This window comes from Phoenix dactylifera, chromosome 15 (genome assembly GCF_009389715.1).
Source record: "Phoenix dactylifera cultivar Barhee BC4 chromosome 15, palm_55x_up_171113_PBpolish2nd_filt_p, whole genome shotgun sequence".
Classification (NCBI taxonomy): Eukaryota; Viridiplantae; Streptophyta; class Magnoliopsida; order Arecales; family Arecaceae; genus Phoenix; species Phoenix dactylifera.
In genome coordinates this window covers 2,158,943-2,177,720 of record NC_052406.1, presented here as the reverse complement: position 1 = coordinate 2,177,720, position 18,778 = coordinate 2,158,943, and the positions used below count along the sequence as shown (strand labels likewise).

Sequence of the window (18,778 nt, the reverse complement as noted above, 5' to 3'; positions counted from 1 at the left end):
CGTCTCTACAAGCGCGGGCACTTCCGTATCTGGAGGCTTCTTAGCGAGATGAGTTTTTGGAATCCTTCCACCGGCAGATGCAGTAGCGCTTTATATTGCTGGATGAACAACTCCTCGACAGCCATAAAATGATCAGTGTGTTGTAGCAAGCCTCCAGCTAGAGACGTTAGCTTGCGGCAAGACTGAATCTTCAAGAGACGAAGATTTGATGGCGACGAGCTCTCGCAATCGTTATTTTGACATTGCCACAGTCTTGGAAGAGTAGTCAACCCCACATCATATATTTTCAGTCGTTCCAAACTATGAGGTAGTGGGGGCAACACCATCAACCTAGAGCAGTGCTCGATCTTGAGGAACTTGAGGCAAGGAAACCATCGACCATCCTAAACTTCAGAACCTCCAACCTTCCAAAAGAAGTGACCATATTATGCCTAAGGAATGCATGACCAACTTGTCTCAATGCCCTCATATTTTCAAGAGATAGAAACTTGAGGAAAGGCAGCTCCTCAAGGGGTGGGAGGAGTTCCAACTCTTCGCAATTGCTCAAAGTAATGGATTCTAGCATGGCGAGATATCGAGTTTCCAACCAACATGGAGGACAAGCACCACTGTAGCCAATAATTTTCAGATTTGCAAGGCAAAAATGTGGTCCGAGGCCATCAATTACATTTGCTGCCACCTCAGAAGTGCTACTCGAATTTGTATCCCATTGCAGCACTAGTATGCGGAGATGCTCTTTATTATGCAACTCAGCCTCCCTAGCATCTTCGCAGCTTCTCACATTCTTAAGATTCTTGATGTGTAGCTCGCCACGGAGCTCTTTCAAGTGCTTTAACTCACCTATCTTGCAGCCATTGCCCTCCCTGACATGGAATTTGTCCAACTCCTGGAGGGAAGTAAGATTCCCAATCTCAGCTATTGTGGGAATTGCTACGTACCGACGGCAGGATCAGATGTCGCAAGTTAATCAGGCTTTTCATGCCTTCACCTATTCTTTTTGTAGAAGGATCCAAGCATAGAACAATCATGGTCTGCAGGTGATAGAGCTTGTACACTGATTTAGTCAATGAAGTTGTATCAACAATCTTGTCAAGATGCAAGTATCGGAGGTGTTTTAGATCATCAATCTCATTCAGAGACCTATGCTTGCAAGTGGCAGATGACTCTAATTTCAGAACCCTCAAGTTTTTGAATCCTTTGAGCACCTTATTAACCATAACATCCCATCTGCGATCATGACCATGAATCCATAGGACAAGAGTGTGCAAGTTTTTTAACCGAGGCACTTTGCTGAGCACAAGTGGATCATCAACCATGATAGATAAGTGACGAAGGGTGGTTGGGTTATCTCTTGGGTTTGGCTTGCTGTAATCAACTCCCAAGCATTCATCCTTGGAGACAGAGCATACCATTTTATGTAGTAGATCATGGATGACATAGTATGTGGTATTCGTACCAACCCAGTAGAGAGCCCAATCGAAGAAAGATTTCCATAATAGACTATCGAAGGACTCACAGCCTATATCTTCTGGGCTTCTCTTCTTATCCTCAGACTGCTGGATTAACCCTGCGGCCATCCACATACGGACCAACTCATCCCTTTCAAATAGATAGTCTTGGAGAAATATACTACAATATCTAAAACAATGCTGTAGCTGTGGTGAAAACTGAATGTATCTAAATCTCAGTACTGGCTGGAAGTCCCCATTCTGTATTGAATTGAAAACGCCATTTTCCAAGACCTCTTTCCAAAACTCAAACTTCAAGTTAGAATTCAACATTCCTCCCACAACATTTGCCCCCAAAGGAGACCCCCACAGCTTCTTCGCTATTTGGTCGCCAATCCGTTGAAGTTTTCCATGATCATCAGGGTTCACACCAGCAAATGCATGCCTCCTGAAAAGTAAGAGATAAGCATTCCATTCTATGCCTCGCAACTTCACTGGTTCCTCAGTTCCCTCCATTACTTTGCCAATCATTTCTGCAACTGAATTCATTCTAGTTGTTAACAAGATCTTGCTTCCCTACTTCCCCTTTTTCAAAGGAGCCACCAGATCCTCCTATTTCTTCCTATCATCATCATTCCACACGTCATCCAAGACTAACAGAAACTTACTGGACTCTAGCTTCTCTGTAAGAATCTCTTGAAGTGTACTCAATTCTTCAGCTTGAGGGTTTGTTCTGGTTGCAAACCGAACGATCTTTTTCATTATGCCAACCACATCAAAATTATTGAAAACACAGACCCACATGCGGAGGTCAAAACTCCCTTTGCCTTCCCTGTAGGCATGTTGTGATAGAGTAGTCTTTCCCATCCTAGCCGCACCAACTATTGGGAGAACTGTGACATTCTTAACATTGGACCCATGCTCACAGCTTTCAGGCATCTTCAACCACCCAACTATCTTTGCCATCTTTTTTTCTCGCCCAAACACCTTGTCTTCAGTCACCAAGCAACCACTCTCGGGAGGTACAATCTGCTGCCTCCTTGCTCCATGTTCGTTTGACAGATCATGAAGTTTAAGGAAATCTCCAGCAGAATCAGCAACATGATCTAGATTTCTGACAGCTCTGTTCAACTTCTTCTTTAGATGCCTACCATGTTTAAAGGCAAAAGCGGTACACCTGATAATTTTCTTAGTGCGATCAGAGGCAATGGGACACACCTTTTCTCCTCGACTCTTCACTTTTTCCTTGAGCTTGTAGTATTCCAACTCATCCAGCACGTCCCTGGCCTCATCCACAGCATCTTTCAGCTGCCACAGCCACGCTTCCTCTGCCGGGTTACGACCATTGATGACCTGCAACTTCTCGACCCTCTCCACCACTGCTTGGATCCGTTGAAGGGCGGCATGTAGCTTCTTCAATTGTTTCTTCATGCTCAGCCACACGGGCCGCTCCTTTATGTAGGAGATGGCCAAGCCAAGCAGCTGATTAGTTGCAGCAGATGCAAGCCACCCTACGATTACCAGTTCTGGCCCCATGGTGAAGAAACCACTTCTCCTCCCTCAGAGCTTCTCTCTTTCTCTTGGATTGCAAATAGAGATGAAAGCATGGATTCGCTCCTAGTTTCCACATAAAATGAACCACCGGCTCAATTGACTCGAAGTAAACTGATAACGACGAGCACCACCTAACCACAGTCTTAATTTATATCAAGGAAAGAAGGCATTGATGCTTGCGACGTCTGTTGTGATGGTAAGCCGGCCATAAGGTTATCGTACATTTGCTCAACCAGCCCAACATTATTCTCAAGCATGCTATTAATTAAATTCTGGGAAAGAAGAGTTCAACAACAAGCAAGGATTTGTTTATCGTTTCTACATGTGCTTTCCGATCTTTTTATCTCGAGCACATTGGATCTACAAGCAAGCAAGCAAGAACTCAATAAGAAAAAAATGTGCAGTTGACCCTCTTCTTCTCGTAGACGAGAGGAAGGCAGTTTCCTCTAAACCTATTAAATTTTGATTGCGTAATTGTTATTATGATTCCAAAATAAGTTGCATATGAAACTTTGCAACTATATGAAATTTGATTGATCGTTGGAATTCTGCTAGTAACTCGATGATTGAATCATCCAAATGGAATAAAGTATGTAAAACTGAATTTGTTGCACTCTCCTCTGTAAAATTTTAAGCGATAGTATAAAAAAAAAGATGATTTATATATGTATATATATGTGTATCACCGATTCTTAGTTTGACTACGTGTGGATCCGGACATGATTACGTGATATGTAGTGGTGGAAAATAGAAAATTAATTAGATTATATTTGTTTCAAAAAAGAAAAATTAGTGTTTGAAGTACTAAAATTAGAATTTTAATAATTTACATCTTGTTTATTTTTCTGCAGATATGAAAAGTTTCAAACTTCAATTTAGTATCAAGATGATCCAAGGTGGTAGGAGACTAAAAAAATCTGGCCTGTATTTCTTCCAACAATTAATGTGCTGATAATAAAAATGATTGGAAAGTTTAGTGGAAGGAAAAAAAATATTATATTATAAAAAATTCTATGCATGGTTAGTTTTAGTTTTTTAGTGATGCACAAAAAATTTCCACTCAAAAAAAAATTCAGGTACATGCATATAGTAAAAATAGATAATTATTAAATACATTCCATTTATAACATACATTTGTATCTAATCCAAGATATGCTGCTAATTAATGCGGGAGATTCAAAATTAAACACCGCCATTCAATGTAACAAATCATTCCTCCTAATTTATTTTCCACACAAATAGCAAATTATTATTTTAATATACTGCTTTATTTTAGCAAATTAAACACTGCATCCCAATTTAATCTATCAAAACTTTGCTCTTAATTAATTATCTGCACAAATAGTAATTAAATTATTTTTTATGTAGTGCAAGCCTGATTTCTCCCCCTCTGCCACCAGCCCTAGCCTATATATATCGACCTTCGAAGCTAGAGCCCCACCACACACAGAGAGAGAGAGAGAGAGAGAGAGAGAGAGAGAGAGAGAGAGAGAGAGAGAGAGAGAGAGAGAGAGAGAGAGAGAGAGAGAGAGGATGGGTTTGGCTATTGCTTGCGTTGCATGCATGGCTATGTTTCTGATGTCCTCCGGGGTGGCCACCAAGAATGGATGGGATAACGCTTTTGCGACGTTTTATGGTGACATGAGCGGCAAAGAAACCATGCGTGCGTTATCGTCTTCATTCAATATATATTGCTTATGCATTCTATCCTTATATAAAATCTTGGTCCAATATATAACCACCGTTTTGCTCCAAAAAAGATCAATATATTTGCAATCACGAGCCAATATTTGATTTTTTGTATTTGATCTGAGGAAGGGAGATAAAGTTATTGTTATAGTCATATTATTTTTATAATAGACATTATTTTTAACATGTATATTTTTTAAATAGCATATCTATGAGGAAGTTGATGAGCATGGTGGCCGTACTTTTTTTTTTTTTTTTAACTAGACGTAACCTACTTTGACTCAGCAGTGCTACAAGACCATGCATGGGTATTTTTTTTATTCAATCACCGTTGCTTCAGCAGTCTTGTCTTCATAATTTTTTAATTTTGAGTATCGGAGCATATGCATGTATATCATGCAGACAAGGATGTGTTTCCATTCCTAAAAGTATTCTCATCATGGTGGTGATCATAAAAAACGCTAACCAAGGAGTGTAAATGCATTCTTCTTGTGGTTAATTACATATATATTGACATGGTAAACTTGTCTTTACAATCTTATCTCATCGATTAGTATGCATAAAAAATAAAGAGTAATCATATTGACATTGATCTTTGAATAATGTGACATGATTTCTGTCTTCTATGTAATCACAAAGCCTTGTCAGTTTCTAGAGAATTATGGAAGACCTTCCATTTGCTCCGGTAGAAGATTAATTATAAGTTCAATATAAGGAAGGAGGATTTTTTCTGCGCACATAGAAGATAAATATCAGCATTATTTATTGTCGGATTTCACTGCATCACCGAATACCTTTTTGTTACTCTATTCTTCGTGTGATTGATCTGGAGCAACTGAATACTTCTAAGTTCTCCTTGTTTCTGCTTTCTCTTCAAATTTGACTTTGTAATTCATCTCAATTGAATAAATTTTGGATGGCCAAGCTTTTTATTCCTCTTCTTTACCATCATCCCTCACTGACCAACAGAGGGAGCATGCGGCTACGGCGACCTCTTCAAGCAAGGCTACGGCCTCAAGACGGCGGCACTGAGCACGGCCCTCTTCAACGATGGCCTCACATGCGGTGCATGCTTCCAGCTCCAGTGCGTCAACGATCCCCGGTGGTGCGCGCCGGGGAGCATCACCATCACCGCCACCAACTTCTGCCCCCCGAATGCTTCCAAGCCGGGCAACAATGGCGGTTGGTGCAATCCTCCTCGCAAGCACTTCGATCTCTCGATGCCGATGTTCACAAAGATCACCAAGGACTACCACGCCGGGATCGTCTCGGTGCGGTTCCGAAGGGTCCCATGCATCAAGAAAGGTGGCGTAAGGTTCGAGATCAAGGGCAACCCAGACTGGATCTTGGTGTTGGTGTATAACGTGGGAGGGGCCGGGGACGTGAAAGCCATGCAGGTGAAGGGGTCGAGAACCGGGTGGATAACCATGACCAGGAACTGGGGCCAAAACTGGCAGACTCGACGGCACTTGCTCGGGCAAAGCCTGTCATTTCGAGTGACAACAAGCGATGGAAAGATGGTGCAGTCCGATGACGTGGCTCCTGCGAACTGGAAATTTGGCCAGGTATTTGAGGGGAAGCAATTCTAGATGAGTCATAAGGAAAATTGACGTACATTTATAGGATTATTGTTCTTTCCTTTTGGATTTGGAGCAACAAAAGAGTGTGTCGCATTATTCTGCTATAGAGTAAGCCTTTTATAGATATAGTCTAAGCCTTGTGGAATGATTTGTCTTGCAATAAAATGATTATTGGAAAATTACAAACTCCACATTACGCATGCAGCTGGCAGAATTAGTTACACCAAAAATTTGTTTTTTTTGTTGCTAGTTTGTTGTTAACAGTTAGGAAAGATAGTCACTAGAAGGATCATCGGTATCTATATATAGAATCCTTGTATACTGCAATGAATAAGAGAGCCCATTCCTTTTTCCCAATTTCATTTCTTTATGGTATCAGAGAAGGTTGAGGACGTTCTGTGGCTGTTCTTCCTTCTTTCTCTTCTGAGAGTTCTTACCTCACCATGACTAACACATTTGTTGATCCGATGAATGATCCAACTAGCCCTTTTTATCTCCATCATGGAGAGAGCCCCGGTCTTATTCTTGTTCCTCAGCCACTCAATGGCAATGAAGATTATTATGCGTGGAAACGATCCATGACTTTGGCACTGGAAGCAAAAACAAAGTATGGGTTCCTTGATGGTTCTATCAACAGACCTGAAGAAAGATCCCCAACGTATCTCGCATGGCGTCGCTGCAACAACATGCTCATGTCCTGGTTAATCAACTCTTTGTCAAAGGAAATAGCCTCAAGTGTGCTTTATCTTGAAACTGCAAAGGACATATGGGATGAGCTAGGAGCACGCTATGCTCAAACCAATGGGCCGAGGATTTTTCAAATCCAAAGAGAGATTTCCAACTTGCAGCAAGGTAACTCCTCTATCACTACATATTACACAAGAATCAAGGGCTTATGGGATGATTTGAATAACTACATATCTGCCCGGAACTGTACATGTGGGGTACTTCCATCACTAGAGCAAAATCATGTGATTCAGTTTTTAATGGGGCTAAACGACACCTATAGTCAAATTAGAGGACAAATCCTTCTCATTGACCCTCTTCCACCTCTAAGTAAAGTTTACTCCCTGTTGTTACAAGAGGAAAGACAGAGAGAGGTTGGAAATAGCCCAGTCCTAGACTCTGCTGCTATGATGGCTAAAGGAAACTATAGACCGGGTTCATCAAAGAAAGGGAAATCTGTCACGCCCCGAGCCCGAGGCGCAGCAGACGCCGCACGCCCGCACGGCGGGCCGCACAGGCGTGCAAGGCATCGGATCATATCAAAGCAAATACAGATATTCAAAACTGACATAATTATTTAAATTTATTCAAAAGCAGTCTTACAAAATTTCAAATAACATATGCTTACGTAAGTCAAATACTTTAATCAATCTAACTAAAGGACCAATAACTGAAGGAATCGTCGGAAAATCTAACGCACTCCTCAATCCCGTGAGATCAAGCCTCTGGATCTGAAAAAATGGAGAAAATAGAATAATGAGCTACACTAGCCCAGTAAGCAACAAAATACCCCAGAGTGGGGTCAGAGCATATCAGATCAAAATACAGGATAATGTCTGGAATAAATCATAAATAACATCGTTTTGTTGTTTTCAAAACTTATTATCATTTTTTCAAAAACTCTTATACCAGAATCTCAACATAATAGGCTACGGCCACGTAACCCAGTGGCATGGGTTGCACAAGGTGCCAAACACCACTATTATTAAGCACCGGTGGTGTCCAAATACCACTATTCTAATCACCGGTGGTACGGTGTCGAAACCGGTTCCTCACAGATTACAAGTCGACAGGGCCAACGTATAATCCCCATTGGCGGGGCCAGAACAGAACAGAACAGATCATAGCCATGCTGAGAATACATATATATAAAAACAGATTTCATAAATTTTCCAATCATAGTTTACGGATTTCAAAGCATAATTTTCAGAAATTTAACATGCCAGACCCATTTTACTAAATACAAAACATATTTCAGAATTTAATCTATTTATCAAATAATTTAGAAATCACACTCGAAGTATTAAGTTACTTACCTCTTCTCGCTTGATTCCTATTTCAGGTAGACGGATCAGGTTCACCTGTTAAAGTTTAATTAATTTCTTGTTAATTTCAGACTAAGCAAAATTCAAAAATAATACTATTGGACATGGCCCAACAGAGCCCAAAGTTGGCCCATAATGGGCACGGCCTGATAGGGCCCATATCGGACTCGGCCCAATGGGCCCGCATAGACTCGGCTAAATAGGGCCCCCAAGGTTGGCTTCTAATTTGTTCATTTATACAATAAGATTTTTTTGCAGGGACTAATACTTAATTACAGGGTACTATTCTATAATAAAACTTGAGTGAGGGGACTAAATAAATATAGTTGGGGGCCTTTATGTAATAAATCTTTCCTATAGGGATCAAATACAAATTACAGGAGTCCCTATTTTTGAAATAGCATACTGCCAAGGGCTTAACTGCAAAAAATCTGTTTATTGGTCAAATGGGTTTGGGTTTCGGATCCCGGGTTTCGGGTTCGGGTTCCAGTTCAGGTTCAGGTTCAGGTTTGGGTTCGGGTTCGGGTTCAGGTTCGGGTTCGGATTTTCGGGTTTGATCTGGATCCAAGTTGGGCCCATGGGGGTATTGCCCAACTGGGCCCAACCGGACTGGACTGGGCCCAAGTTGGGCCTGCAATGGACTGGGCCCAACGGCCCAATTTGGCCCGTGATGGGCCTCCTCCTTCCCCAAACTCCCCCCCACGAATAGGGGGAGAAGAAGAGACGGAGGAGAGAGGGAGGTGGCCGGCGGGGGTGGCCGGCTTGGGTGGCCAGGGGCCACCCCTCGATCGACTGCCAGCCAGCCGCCATGGCGGCCGGCGGCGTTGCAGGGACCGACGGGGAGGAGAAGCAACCGAGATGATGATCTCGGCTGCTTGGGCTGAAACAGAGGAGAGGAGGATCTCGACGGAGGAGGGCTTACCGGCGGTCGACGGAGGTGGCAAATCCCGGCCGAGGGAGGCTCGGTCCGGCGTCAAGCGACGGCGGCGATGTTTGAAGCCGAGGGGTTGGATCTCGGAGCAGGGGAAGCTCGCGGAGGGGATCCGGGCGGCGCTCGGTCGGGAAGACACACCGATCGGAGAGGAGGAGGAGGGAAGGAGGAAAGAGAAGGAGGAAGAGGGCTCGGTTTGCCCTAGGGAGGAGGATTTGGGGGGTTTTTATCACCCCCCTCGTGATGGCTCTCCGCCGCGAAGATCGCGGCGGCCGAGCGAGATCCGCGGCCGCGGTTCGGCCGCGGATGAGCTGGAGGGGGGGGGGTGCCGCGGGACTAGCGACATCCCCGCCCCGATCATCCCCGGAAGAGCCGGAGAGGATCGCAAATCGCGATCCTCTGTTCCGGCCTTCCAAAAAGAGAACGGGACTGAAGTCGGCAGGGGCTGCCGACTTCAGCCCGTGTCTCACATTCTCTCCCCCTTAGAAAAATTTCGTCCTCGAAATTTAACATACCTTAGCTTGCAAAAAGGTCCGGATATTTTTCCTTCATCTTGTCCTCCAGCTCCCACGTGGCTTCACGTTCTGAGTGATTGCTCCACTGGATCTTAACATAAGGAATCGTGTGCCTCCTCAATACTTGCTCTTTTCTATCAACCACACGTACAGGCTGCTCAGGATATGTCAAATCTTCTCTAAGCTGCAAAGGAGCCACTTCTACCACATGGCTCATATCTGGAATATACTTTCTTAACATAGAAACATGAAAAACGTTGTGGACTCCAGACAGTGAAGGTGGGAGTGTCAATTTGTATGCCACAGCTCCTACTCTTTCCAGAATCTCAAAAGGGGCCCACATAGCGTGGACTAAGTTTTCCGCGTATTCCAAATCGCATCACCCCTTTAACTGATCAAATAAGTCATCAATTCTTGGTAGAGGATACTTGTTCTTTATTGTTACTTTATTTATCTCTCGATAATCAATACATAATCTCATACTACCATCCTTCTTCTTTACAAATAAGACTGGGGCTCCCCAAGGTGAAACACTAGGTCTGATGAAACCCTTATCAAGAAGATCCTGCAACTGCTCCTTTAATTCTTTCATTTCAACTGGAGCCATTATATAGGGGGTCTTAGAGATTGGTGTGGTACCAGGAATCAAATCAATTGCAAAATCAATTTCTCTATCTGGTGGCAAGCTAGGGAGGTCTTCCGGAAAGACATCGGGGTATTCATTTACTACTGGGATATCTTCAAATCTTTGATCTGACTGTCTAGTGTCAACCACTGTGGCAATATATGCCATACTCCCCTTTCTAAGTAGTCGCTTAATTTGCATAGCAAAAATAATTCGAGGGGAGGTATATGCACCACTGTCGATGAAGCTGAATTCAGTATCTCGAGGGATCTAAAATTTTATCCGCTTTTCATGACAGTTAATGGTAGCAAAGTGTGATGCTAAGTAGCCCATACCGAGAATTATGCCAAAGTCATGCGTATCTATAACTATCAAATCAGCAGGCAAGTCTTTACCTACTATCTGAACCGGACAAGTCTTGCAGACCTGATTACCCATCATCCCACTTCCAGCAGGGGTGTTAACATGCAAATCATACTCTAACAGCATGCAAGGTAGATCATGTTTTCGCACAAATATCGATGACATAATGAATGTGCAGCACCAGTATCAAATAGTATATAAGCATAAACAGAAGCAACCGGTAGTGTGCTGATCCCTCAAAGGATAATGACTAACCTTAGAGTCAAATTATTATGTTGCTAAGAATATGATTCACAAAATGAACATGTACTGATAATCATTAGATAGCAACGATTTATCTCAAAAATGATTTGTATCAAATCGCAAAAGTAGGTCTAAGAAGGCAAAGTATTGATACCATGATTCAATATGCCACAAAGCCTTTAACTTAAACTTATAAATCATAAGATGAGAGCAAATAATGCATGGTTTATTCAGATATTTAACAAATTAGACCATATTTGGTCATCAATCAACTAACCCGAGTCATGATACGTTCAAATTATCATTATTATTATTATTTTCTTAGCATACCCAAAAATAGCAAAGTCTATCCAAGAAATAACATAATCATATCAGGATTGACCTGAGAATCAATAGTGTTCACCTTCCCTTATTAACAAAATCTTTCATTATTGAATAACATAGTCTTTCATCATAACATGTTACCAAAACACAGTCAATATTTTTGACCAGTTTAAATTTACTCAGTTAATCAAATTTCTGCTGCACAACTCAGATCAATATTTTCCAAACTTTCTTATTAATCCCACATCATCAGCAAATTTTTTTTTTTTTAATATCCAAACAAAATTTTATCCTTGCTTCCCAAGTACACTAGATCATGATTAACCCTTGAGATAGTTATCGTATTTGTACCATCATATAATCAAGCAATCATATTCTAGATCCAAATTTGAACTAAGCCAATTCTAGTTTTCCTTAACAATTCTATTATACAAGTTGATATTTATTCGAAGCTTCGATAATTAAAAGATTCTCGATCGATTAACTTACTCAGGAGCTTATTTAATCATCCCGAATCTTTTCTTTTAGGCTAAACTTATTTTGGCCTCTCATGAAATCCCCCTTGCATTTCTCATACGGTGATACAAAATCCATAATCAACTCATAGCCTTGATTTATAAATATTTAACTAACAAGAATCTAATAATCTGGTTCAAAGATTTACAAGAAATTCCACAAAGATATAAACTCTATGATTTTACATTGAGATCAACTCCTCAAATAAGTAAAATATTTTTATTTGTAATACTGCAAACATTTCAGGATCTTGTAAATCTACTGGACTTTAGAGAATTTACTAATAACACAATGATATCCATATCAATCAAAATCAAAAATACTATACTTTTCAATGATTTTTATTTTTATTTTTATTTTTTATTTTCTTTCAAGCATCAAGAACTTTTCTAAATCAAGCAAGTCCTATTTTCGACCAACCCAAAAAAAATATTTAAATCCACCAATATTCTCAAGATTACTAATTGACTTTCCATCAAAATATCAATCTTAATTGTTTTAAGTCTCAAGTAGAGCCAAATAAGAATTATTAAGTCTCATCCCAGAGTATATTTTCCTTCTATATACGAGCTCCATGCATGATTCACATACAGATTTCAATGAATATTTTCTAGTCCAAGCTTTAAACATCTTTTTATAGATGAATCTTAAATTGCTACCAAAATAATTAACTTCAACTAGAAGCAATATTCACAGTGCCTGATATCAAGTTAAACTTCCCAAATAATTACATTGCACGATAATAACTCATGATTAATATTCCTTCACTTAATTTAGTCAAAATCTAATTAATCATAACTTGAAATACAAGTTGCTCTACCAAGAAAACTCTTAGAGTAGCTCATTCACACTTTGGTTACGACCATAATTAGGTTGCAGTCTAATTTTAGCATTTCAAAATTATGATAAAATAACTCAAATTTATCAATAACAAAAGCCAATAAATGCCTTCATCTAATGGCCTAATGTCTACCCATCTCTCAAACTTTCTGACGAATCCTAAAGATCCTAAAACTTAAGCTCCATCTGACTATTTCAAATACAATCCCTAGGAATCTGAAACCTAAGCTCTGATACCACCAAATCTGTCACGCCCCGAGCCCGAGGCGCAGCAGACGCCGCACGCCCGCACGGCGGGCCGCACAGGCGTGCAAGGCATCGGATCATATCAAAGCAAATACAGATATTCAAAACTGACATAATTATTTAAATTTATTCAAAAGCAGTCTTACAAAATTTCAAATAACATATGCTTACGTAAGTTAAATACTTTAATCAATCTAACTAAAGGACCAATAACTGAAGGAATCGTCGGAAAATCTAACGCACTCCTCAATCCCGTGAGATCAAGCCTCTGGATCTGAAAAAATGGAGAAAATAGAATAATGAGCTACACTAGCCCAGTAAGCAACAAAATACCCCAGAGTGGGGTCAGAGCATATCAGATCAAAATACAGGATAATGTCTGGAATAAATCATAAATAACATCGTTTTGTTGTTTTCAAAACTTATTATCATTTTTCCAAAAACTCTTATACCAGAATCTCAACATAATAGGCTACGGCCACGTAACCCAGTGGCATGAGTTGCACAAGGTGCCAAACACCACTATTATTAAGCACCGGTGGTGTCCAAATACCACTATTCTAATCACCGGTGGTACGGTGTCGAAACCGGTTCCTCACAGATTACAAGTCGACAGGGCCAACGTATAATCCCCATTGGCGGGGCCAGAACAGAACAGAACAGATCATAGCCATGCTGAGAATACATATATATAAAAACAGATTTCATAAATTTTCCAATCATAGTTTACGGATTTCAAAGCATAATTTTCAGAAATTTAACATGCCAGACCCATTTTACTAAATACAAAACATATTTCAGAATTTAATCTATTTATCAAATAATTTAGAAATCACACTCGAAGTATTAAGTTACTTACCTCTTCTTGCTTGATTCCTATTTCAGGTAGACGGATCAGGTTCACCTGTTAAAGTTTAATTAATTTCTTGTTAATTTCAGACTAAGCAAAATTCAAAAATAATACTATTGGACATGGCCCAACAGAGCCCAAAGTTGGCCCATAATGGGCACGGCCTGATAGGGCCCATATCGGACTCGGCCCAATGGGCCCGCATAGACTCGGCTAAATAGGGCCCCCAAGGTTGGCTTCTAATTTGTTCATTTATACAATAAGATTTTTTTGCAGGGACTAATACTTAATTACAGGGTACTATTCTATAATAAAACTTGAGTGAGGGGACTAAATAAATATAGTTGGGGGCCTTTATGTAATAAATCTTTCCTATAGGGATCAAATACAAATTACAGGAGTCCCTATTTCTGAAATAGCATACTGCCAAGGGCTTAACTGCAAAAAATCTGTTTATTGGTCAAATGGGTTTGGGTTTCGGATCCCGGGTTTCGGGTTCGGGTTCCAGTTCAGGTTCAGGTTCAGGTTTGGGTTCGGGTTCGGGTTCGGGTTCGGATTTTCGGGTTTGATCTGGATCCAAGTTGGGCCCATGGGGGTATTGCCCAACTGGGCCCAACCGGACTGGACTGGGCCCAAGTTGGGCCTGCAATGGACTGGGCCCAACGGCCCAATTTGGCCCGTGATGGGCCTCCTCCTTCCCCAAACTCCCCCCCACGAATAGGGGGAGAAGAAGAGACGGAGGAGAGAGGGAGGTGGCCGGCGGGGGTGGCCGGCTTGGGTGGCCAGGGGCCACCCCTCGATCGACTGCCAGCCAGCCGCCATGGCGGCCGGCGGCGTTGCAGGGACCGACGGGGAGGAGAAGCAACCGAGATGATGATCTCGGCTGCTTGGGCTGAAACAGAGGAGAGGAGGATCTCGACGGAGGAGGGCTTACCGGCGGTCGACGGAGGTGGCAAATCCCGGCCGAGGGAGGCTCGGTCCGGCGTCAAGCGACGGCGGCGATGTTTGAAGCCGAGGGGTTGGAACTCGGAGCAGGGGAAGCTCGCGGAGGGGATCCGGGCGGCGCTCGGTCGGGAAGACACACCGATCGGAGAGGAGGAGGAGGGAAGGAGGAAAGAGAAGGAGGAAGAGGGCTCGGTTTGCCCTAGGGAGGAGGATTTGGGGGGTTTTTATCACCCCCCTCGTGATGGCTCTCCGCCGCGAAGATCGCGGCGGCCGAGCGAGATCCGCGGCCGCGGTTCGGCCGCGGATGAGCTGGAGGGGGGGGGGGGGGTGCCGCGGGACTAGTGACATCCCCGCCCCGATCATCCCCGGAAGAGCCGGAGAGGATCGCAAATCGCGATCCTCTGTTCCGGCCTTCCAAAAAGAGAACGGGACTGAAGTCGGCAGGGGCTGCCGACTTCAGCCCGTGTCTCACAAAATTATTCTGTACACGCTGTAAAAAAGATAACCATACCATTGACAAATGCTTTCTCCTTCATGGTTATCCACCCGGGTACAAGAGAAATATATCCAAAGGTTCTTTTGGTTCTAATACTCAAGTAGCTGCTGTTGTTGGTGCTAAAGAAGAAGGGGCTAGAACAAGCAAATCATCTTCAGATTTTCCAATAATGATCTTTCTCATCAAAAGGAACTTAAGTAGGTTATAGGAAGAATTGCTAGAAAGCTAGCTAATATCAGTCGTAGAATCTAAGAGGTGTTTAGTGAAAAAAAAAAGAACTTGTGATCGTATAATGAGATTGTCCGGACTCCTGAACTACACAAGAAACTGGATCGATTTTTCTTGTTCAGAGAAAAGAAACTCATCCATGATGCAACTCACCTGCCCTTCTGGGACCCCATCTCCAAAATAAAACCTATATACGCATCGGTTGGGTAATGTATGTCAATTCATGAATGCAGAATTAAGAAGAGAAGCCCTAACATTCATCTAACCAATTCAATGGCAAAAAATTGTTCACTATGTGCAGCAAAAGTATGCATTATGTTTTGTACTTAGTACCATTGGGACTTTGATCCACTAGTTGGTATCTTTCTCCCCAGCGCTTGAGCTACCTAAATTGATGTGTAATGTGGTGCTCCGGCCCTTATTCTGGGGGATCACACTATATCCATGCAAGCAGGTCAATAAATATGGAACCCATGAGTAGATATATGAAAGGACTACAGTCACCAATGGAGACAAAGCTTGTGGAGGTTGTGTCACTGCAGAAGGTTGTTGTGGCAAAGCTTTATGAGTTCATGTTCCTTTCATTATACCTGCAATTCTGTTGCAGGTATGCATTATATGTTTATGAACATATGTCCATCTCCCATGAGTCAATTAAAATTGATTTATTATTTGTGCAAAATGCCCAATAGCGGCACTAGATAGTCCCCAATCATTGCTTCAGAGCAAACCACAATTTGTACAACAACATTAATAAAAACAACCTCTCTCTCTCTCTCTCTCTCTTGCTGAAAGAGGAGCATAGCCCAGTTACTTTCTTCTCATAAATTTACAACCCATTGCTTCCGTCTGAATTAAACAATTATCTCTTCTTTAAGTCTCCAAAATTAAAAGTTGCTGTTATATTGTATCATACATCTTATAAAATAACCTGCAAAATCTACGGACCTAATTTCTCACCAGTTTAGAAAAGGATAATATTCTCTCTGAAATATCACCTATAATTTAGATACCAAGAAGCTGCACCAGATAAAAGAACATCTGAACTTGTGGTTTTAACCACACTATAGCCTCAATGTTTATGCCATGGCATTCATAAAAGAAAGCCCAATGTCCTCTGAAAGCAACCTGTGAGACAGAGTTTACTGATTAGTTTACTGCAGAAAAGACTGATGTAGCAGAGTTACTGTATAGAGCATGTTACACAAGTCATACTTTAGGGAAAAGCACTCATAAAAAGCTTTATCAAAGTGGGATATAATTTGGTAAACAAATTAAGAAAAAGATGCTGAGAATTTGCATTGGGTGAAAGAGTAAGATCAAAGACCATGGAATATCAACAGTTTTCTTCTCAAATTGAGGTTCAATGTGGCACCTGAAACATCCAAGCAATACAAATTATCATCAGAAGTAGAAAACCTAATGTGGAGTCAAACTTTTCTTTAACTGGAAAATGTTTTGTGAACAAAATAAGTTGGCTCGTGAATTTGAACATATGAATTAGATCAATCCTGTTTTGAAATATCACATCTTTAGTTTTACTTGTTAATTTTTCTAATTGATCATAAATTAATGATCCACAAATATCACCAAACCAATGTGGACCGATTTAGCTATTTTGTGTAGGTCTGGATAGGGTCTGGAGCAAGATCTACTACATCAAAAGTTAAATCATGTATCAAAATTTCAGGAGGCCATAACTTTGCTTTACAATTTCTAATGGAGATGCTCCTATTTTTTGAAACTAGATAACTATTCAGGATTTATGATGCTGCATCTACCCTAAAGAGTTTGATGCACACAGCAGTTTGGTCATACTGTAATATTTCGATCAACAATGGGCCAGCAAAAATAAGTGTTTCCTTTTTTGCAAAATGCTTTGAGCACACGTCACTCATAATCAGGGAACAACTAGATGAAATAGAGAAGTTAAGAACTATCGTTAGGATAATTTTAACATTTTCATAATTATTTCCACTATACACGGCTATTTTGGAAGAGTTGTAACTCTTCCAACTAGAAGAGGAATCCGACATAAATTTTGTAGGAAGAAATCTCACTAGTATAAATAGAGCAAATTATAATATATATTTTTATTTAATTAATAAAAGACAAGGTGAACTAGAGCCATACTTTAACAATTCTCTTATTTTTCCCTACTCATTTGAAAGTTATGAGCTAAGCAGGTCGGAAAAAAACTTTTATTCTTCCAGACCAGATATATTAATTCATAATATAGTAATCTTATCCATAGAACTTATGGAAACAGATAATTGCAACCAATAAGTCGAGTAGATAGAAATTTTAATAAGTTGTAAGAAGGATGGATTCATAGCTAACTTGGGCAATATGGAATTGAGAAAGGAAGGGCAACAAAAAGGTGAACAAAATTTACTGTGCCAAAAGAGAGGAGGAATCAGCCAAAGCCTTTTAATTCATCAGATGCCATGACATCTACTTGCCCGATGTGGGCAATCTTGGGCTAATCTCTTTCGATGATGGATGACAGTGAGGGATAATTAAATCTTTCTACAGAGCTGGGCAGGTCTGGCAGTGATTGGAGTTTTAGTGGACTGCATGGCTCCAATATTTGAAGGGAGGAAAGACTTTGTTAGCTTGCTGGAAAGGACTCCTCAGAAGCCGCATTAGATAAGCATATGAGCTGCAAAAAAAGGAACCAGAATCTTATAATAGGAATTGCAGGCAACGGTTTTAATTACAAGATTTCTCGCAATTGATAGCAATCTTCAAATAATATGATGTTATATATAATTATTATAACATCATATTATTTTGGAGGAATATAATTACTATAATATCTATCGTATAATAATCTAATAATATTATCATTATTTTATTATAATCATAAAAATAAAATGTTAATTATTATACTATAATAGCAAAATGACAGTTTATTGTTTTCAAGGAGGTAACCTTATCAGATTATTTGTAGGAGTAGGGCTAGTAAATATCTTTCGATATTGTGCAACCAAACAGCTGCAATTTCATATGCAATTTTCAAATACAGAGCATTAAAGAGAAACAAGTTTTGCAACTGCAATTTCAAATGCAACATTTTCAATTGTAGCTTGTATTTGAATTGCGTGCAATTGAATTATAGGCAAACAAATGGACCCTAAGTATTGAAATCAACAAAAAATGGGAATTACAAATAATTTGAAACCAAAAGGATTTAAGATATTACCTTCAGAAACAAAAACATAGCTTTGGAGGGTGTATTTTTACATGAGCTTGCCAAGGTTAAAGTTTAGGAGACATTGCTGCTGCTTTACCTGAAAAACTGTTATCATTTATGTAATATATGCCTAAGAAC

The 18,778-nt window shown here is 40.7% G+C and overlaps 2 protein-coding genes across 2 annotated transcripts; one reads left to right on the top strand and one right to left on the bottom strand.

Annotated features, from left to right (window-relative positions):
* Positions 1-325: 325 nt before the first annotated feature.
* Positions 326-1,997, bottom strand: LOC120103950 (putative disease resistance protein RGA3). The gene is made up of 2 exons (XM_039134464.1): positions 939-1,997; positions 326-886 (listed from the first exon to the last, which is right to left on the bottom strand). Exons 1-2 carry the CDS (start codon positions 1,995-1,997, stop codon positions 326-328), a joined length of 1,620 nt encoding a protein of 539 aa, XP_038990392.1.
* A 2,538-nt stretch (positions 1,998-4,535) lies between these two features.
* On the top strand, positions 4,536-6,628 carry LOC120113241 (expansin-A23-like). Its single transcript, XM_039134084.1, has 2 exons — positions 4,536-4,665; positions 5,661-6,628. The coding sequence occupies exons 1-2, from the start codon at positions 4,536-4,538 to the stop codon at positions 6,278-6,280; spliced, it is 750 nt and encodes a 249-aa protein (XP_038990012.1). The 3' UTR covers positions 6,281-6,628.
* The last annotated feature ends 12,150 nt before the right edge of the window (positions 6,629-18,778 follow it).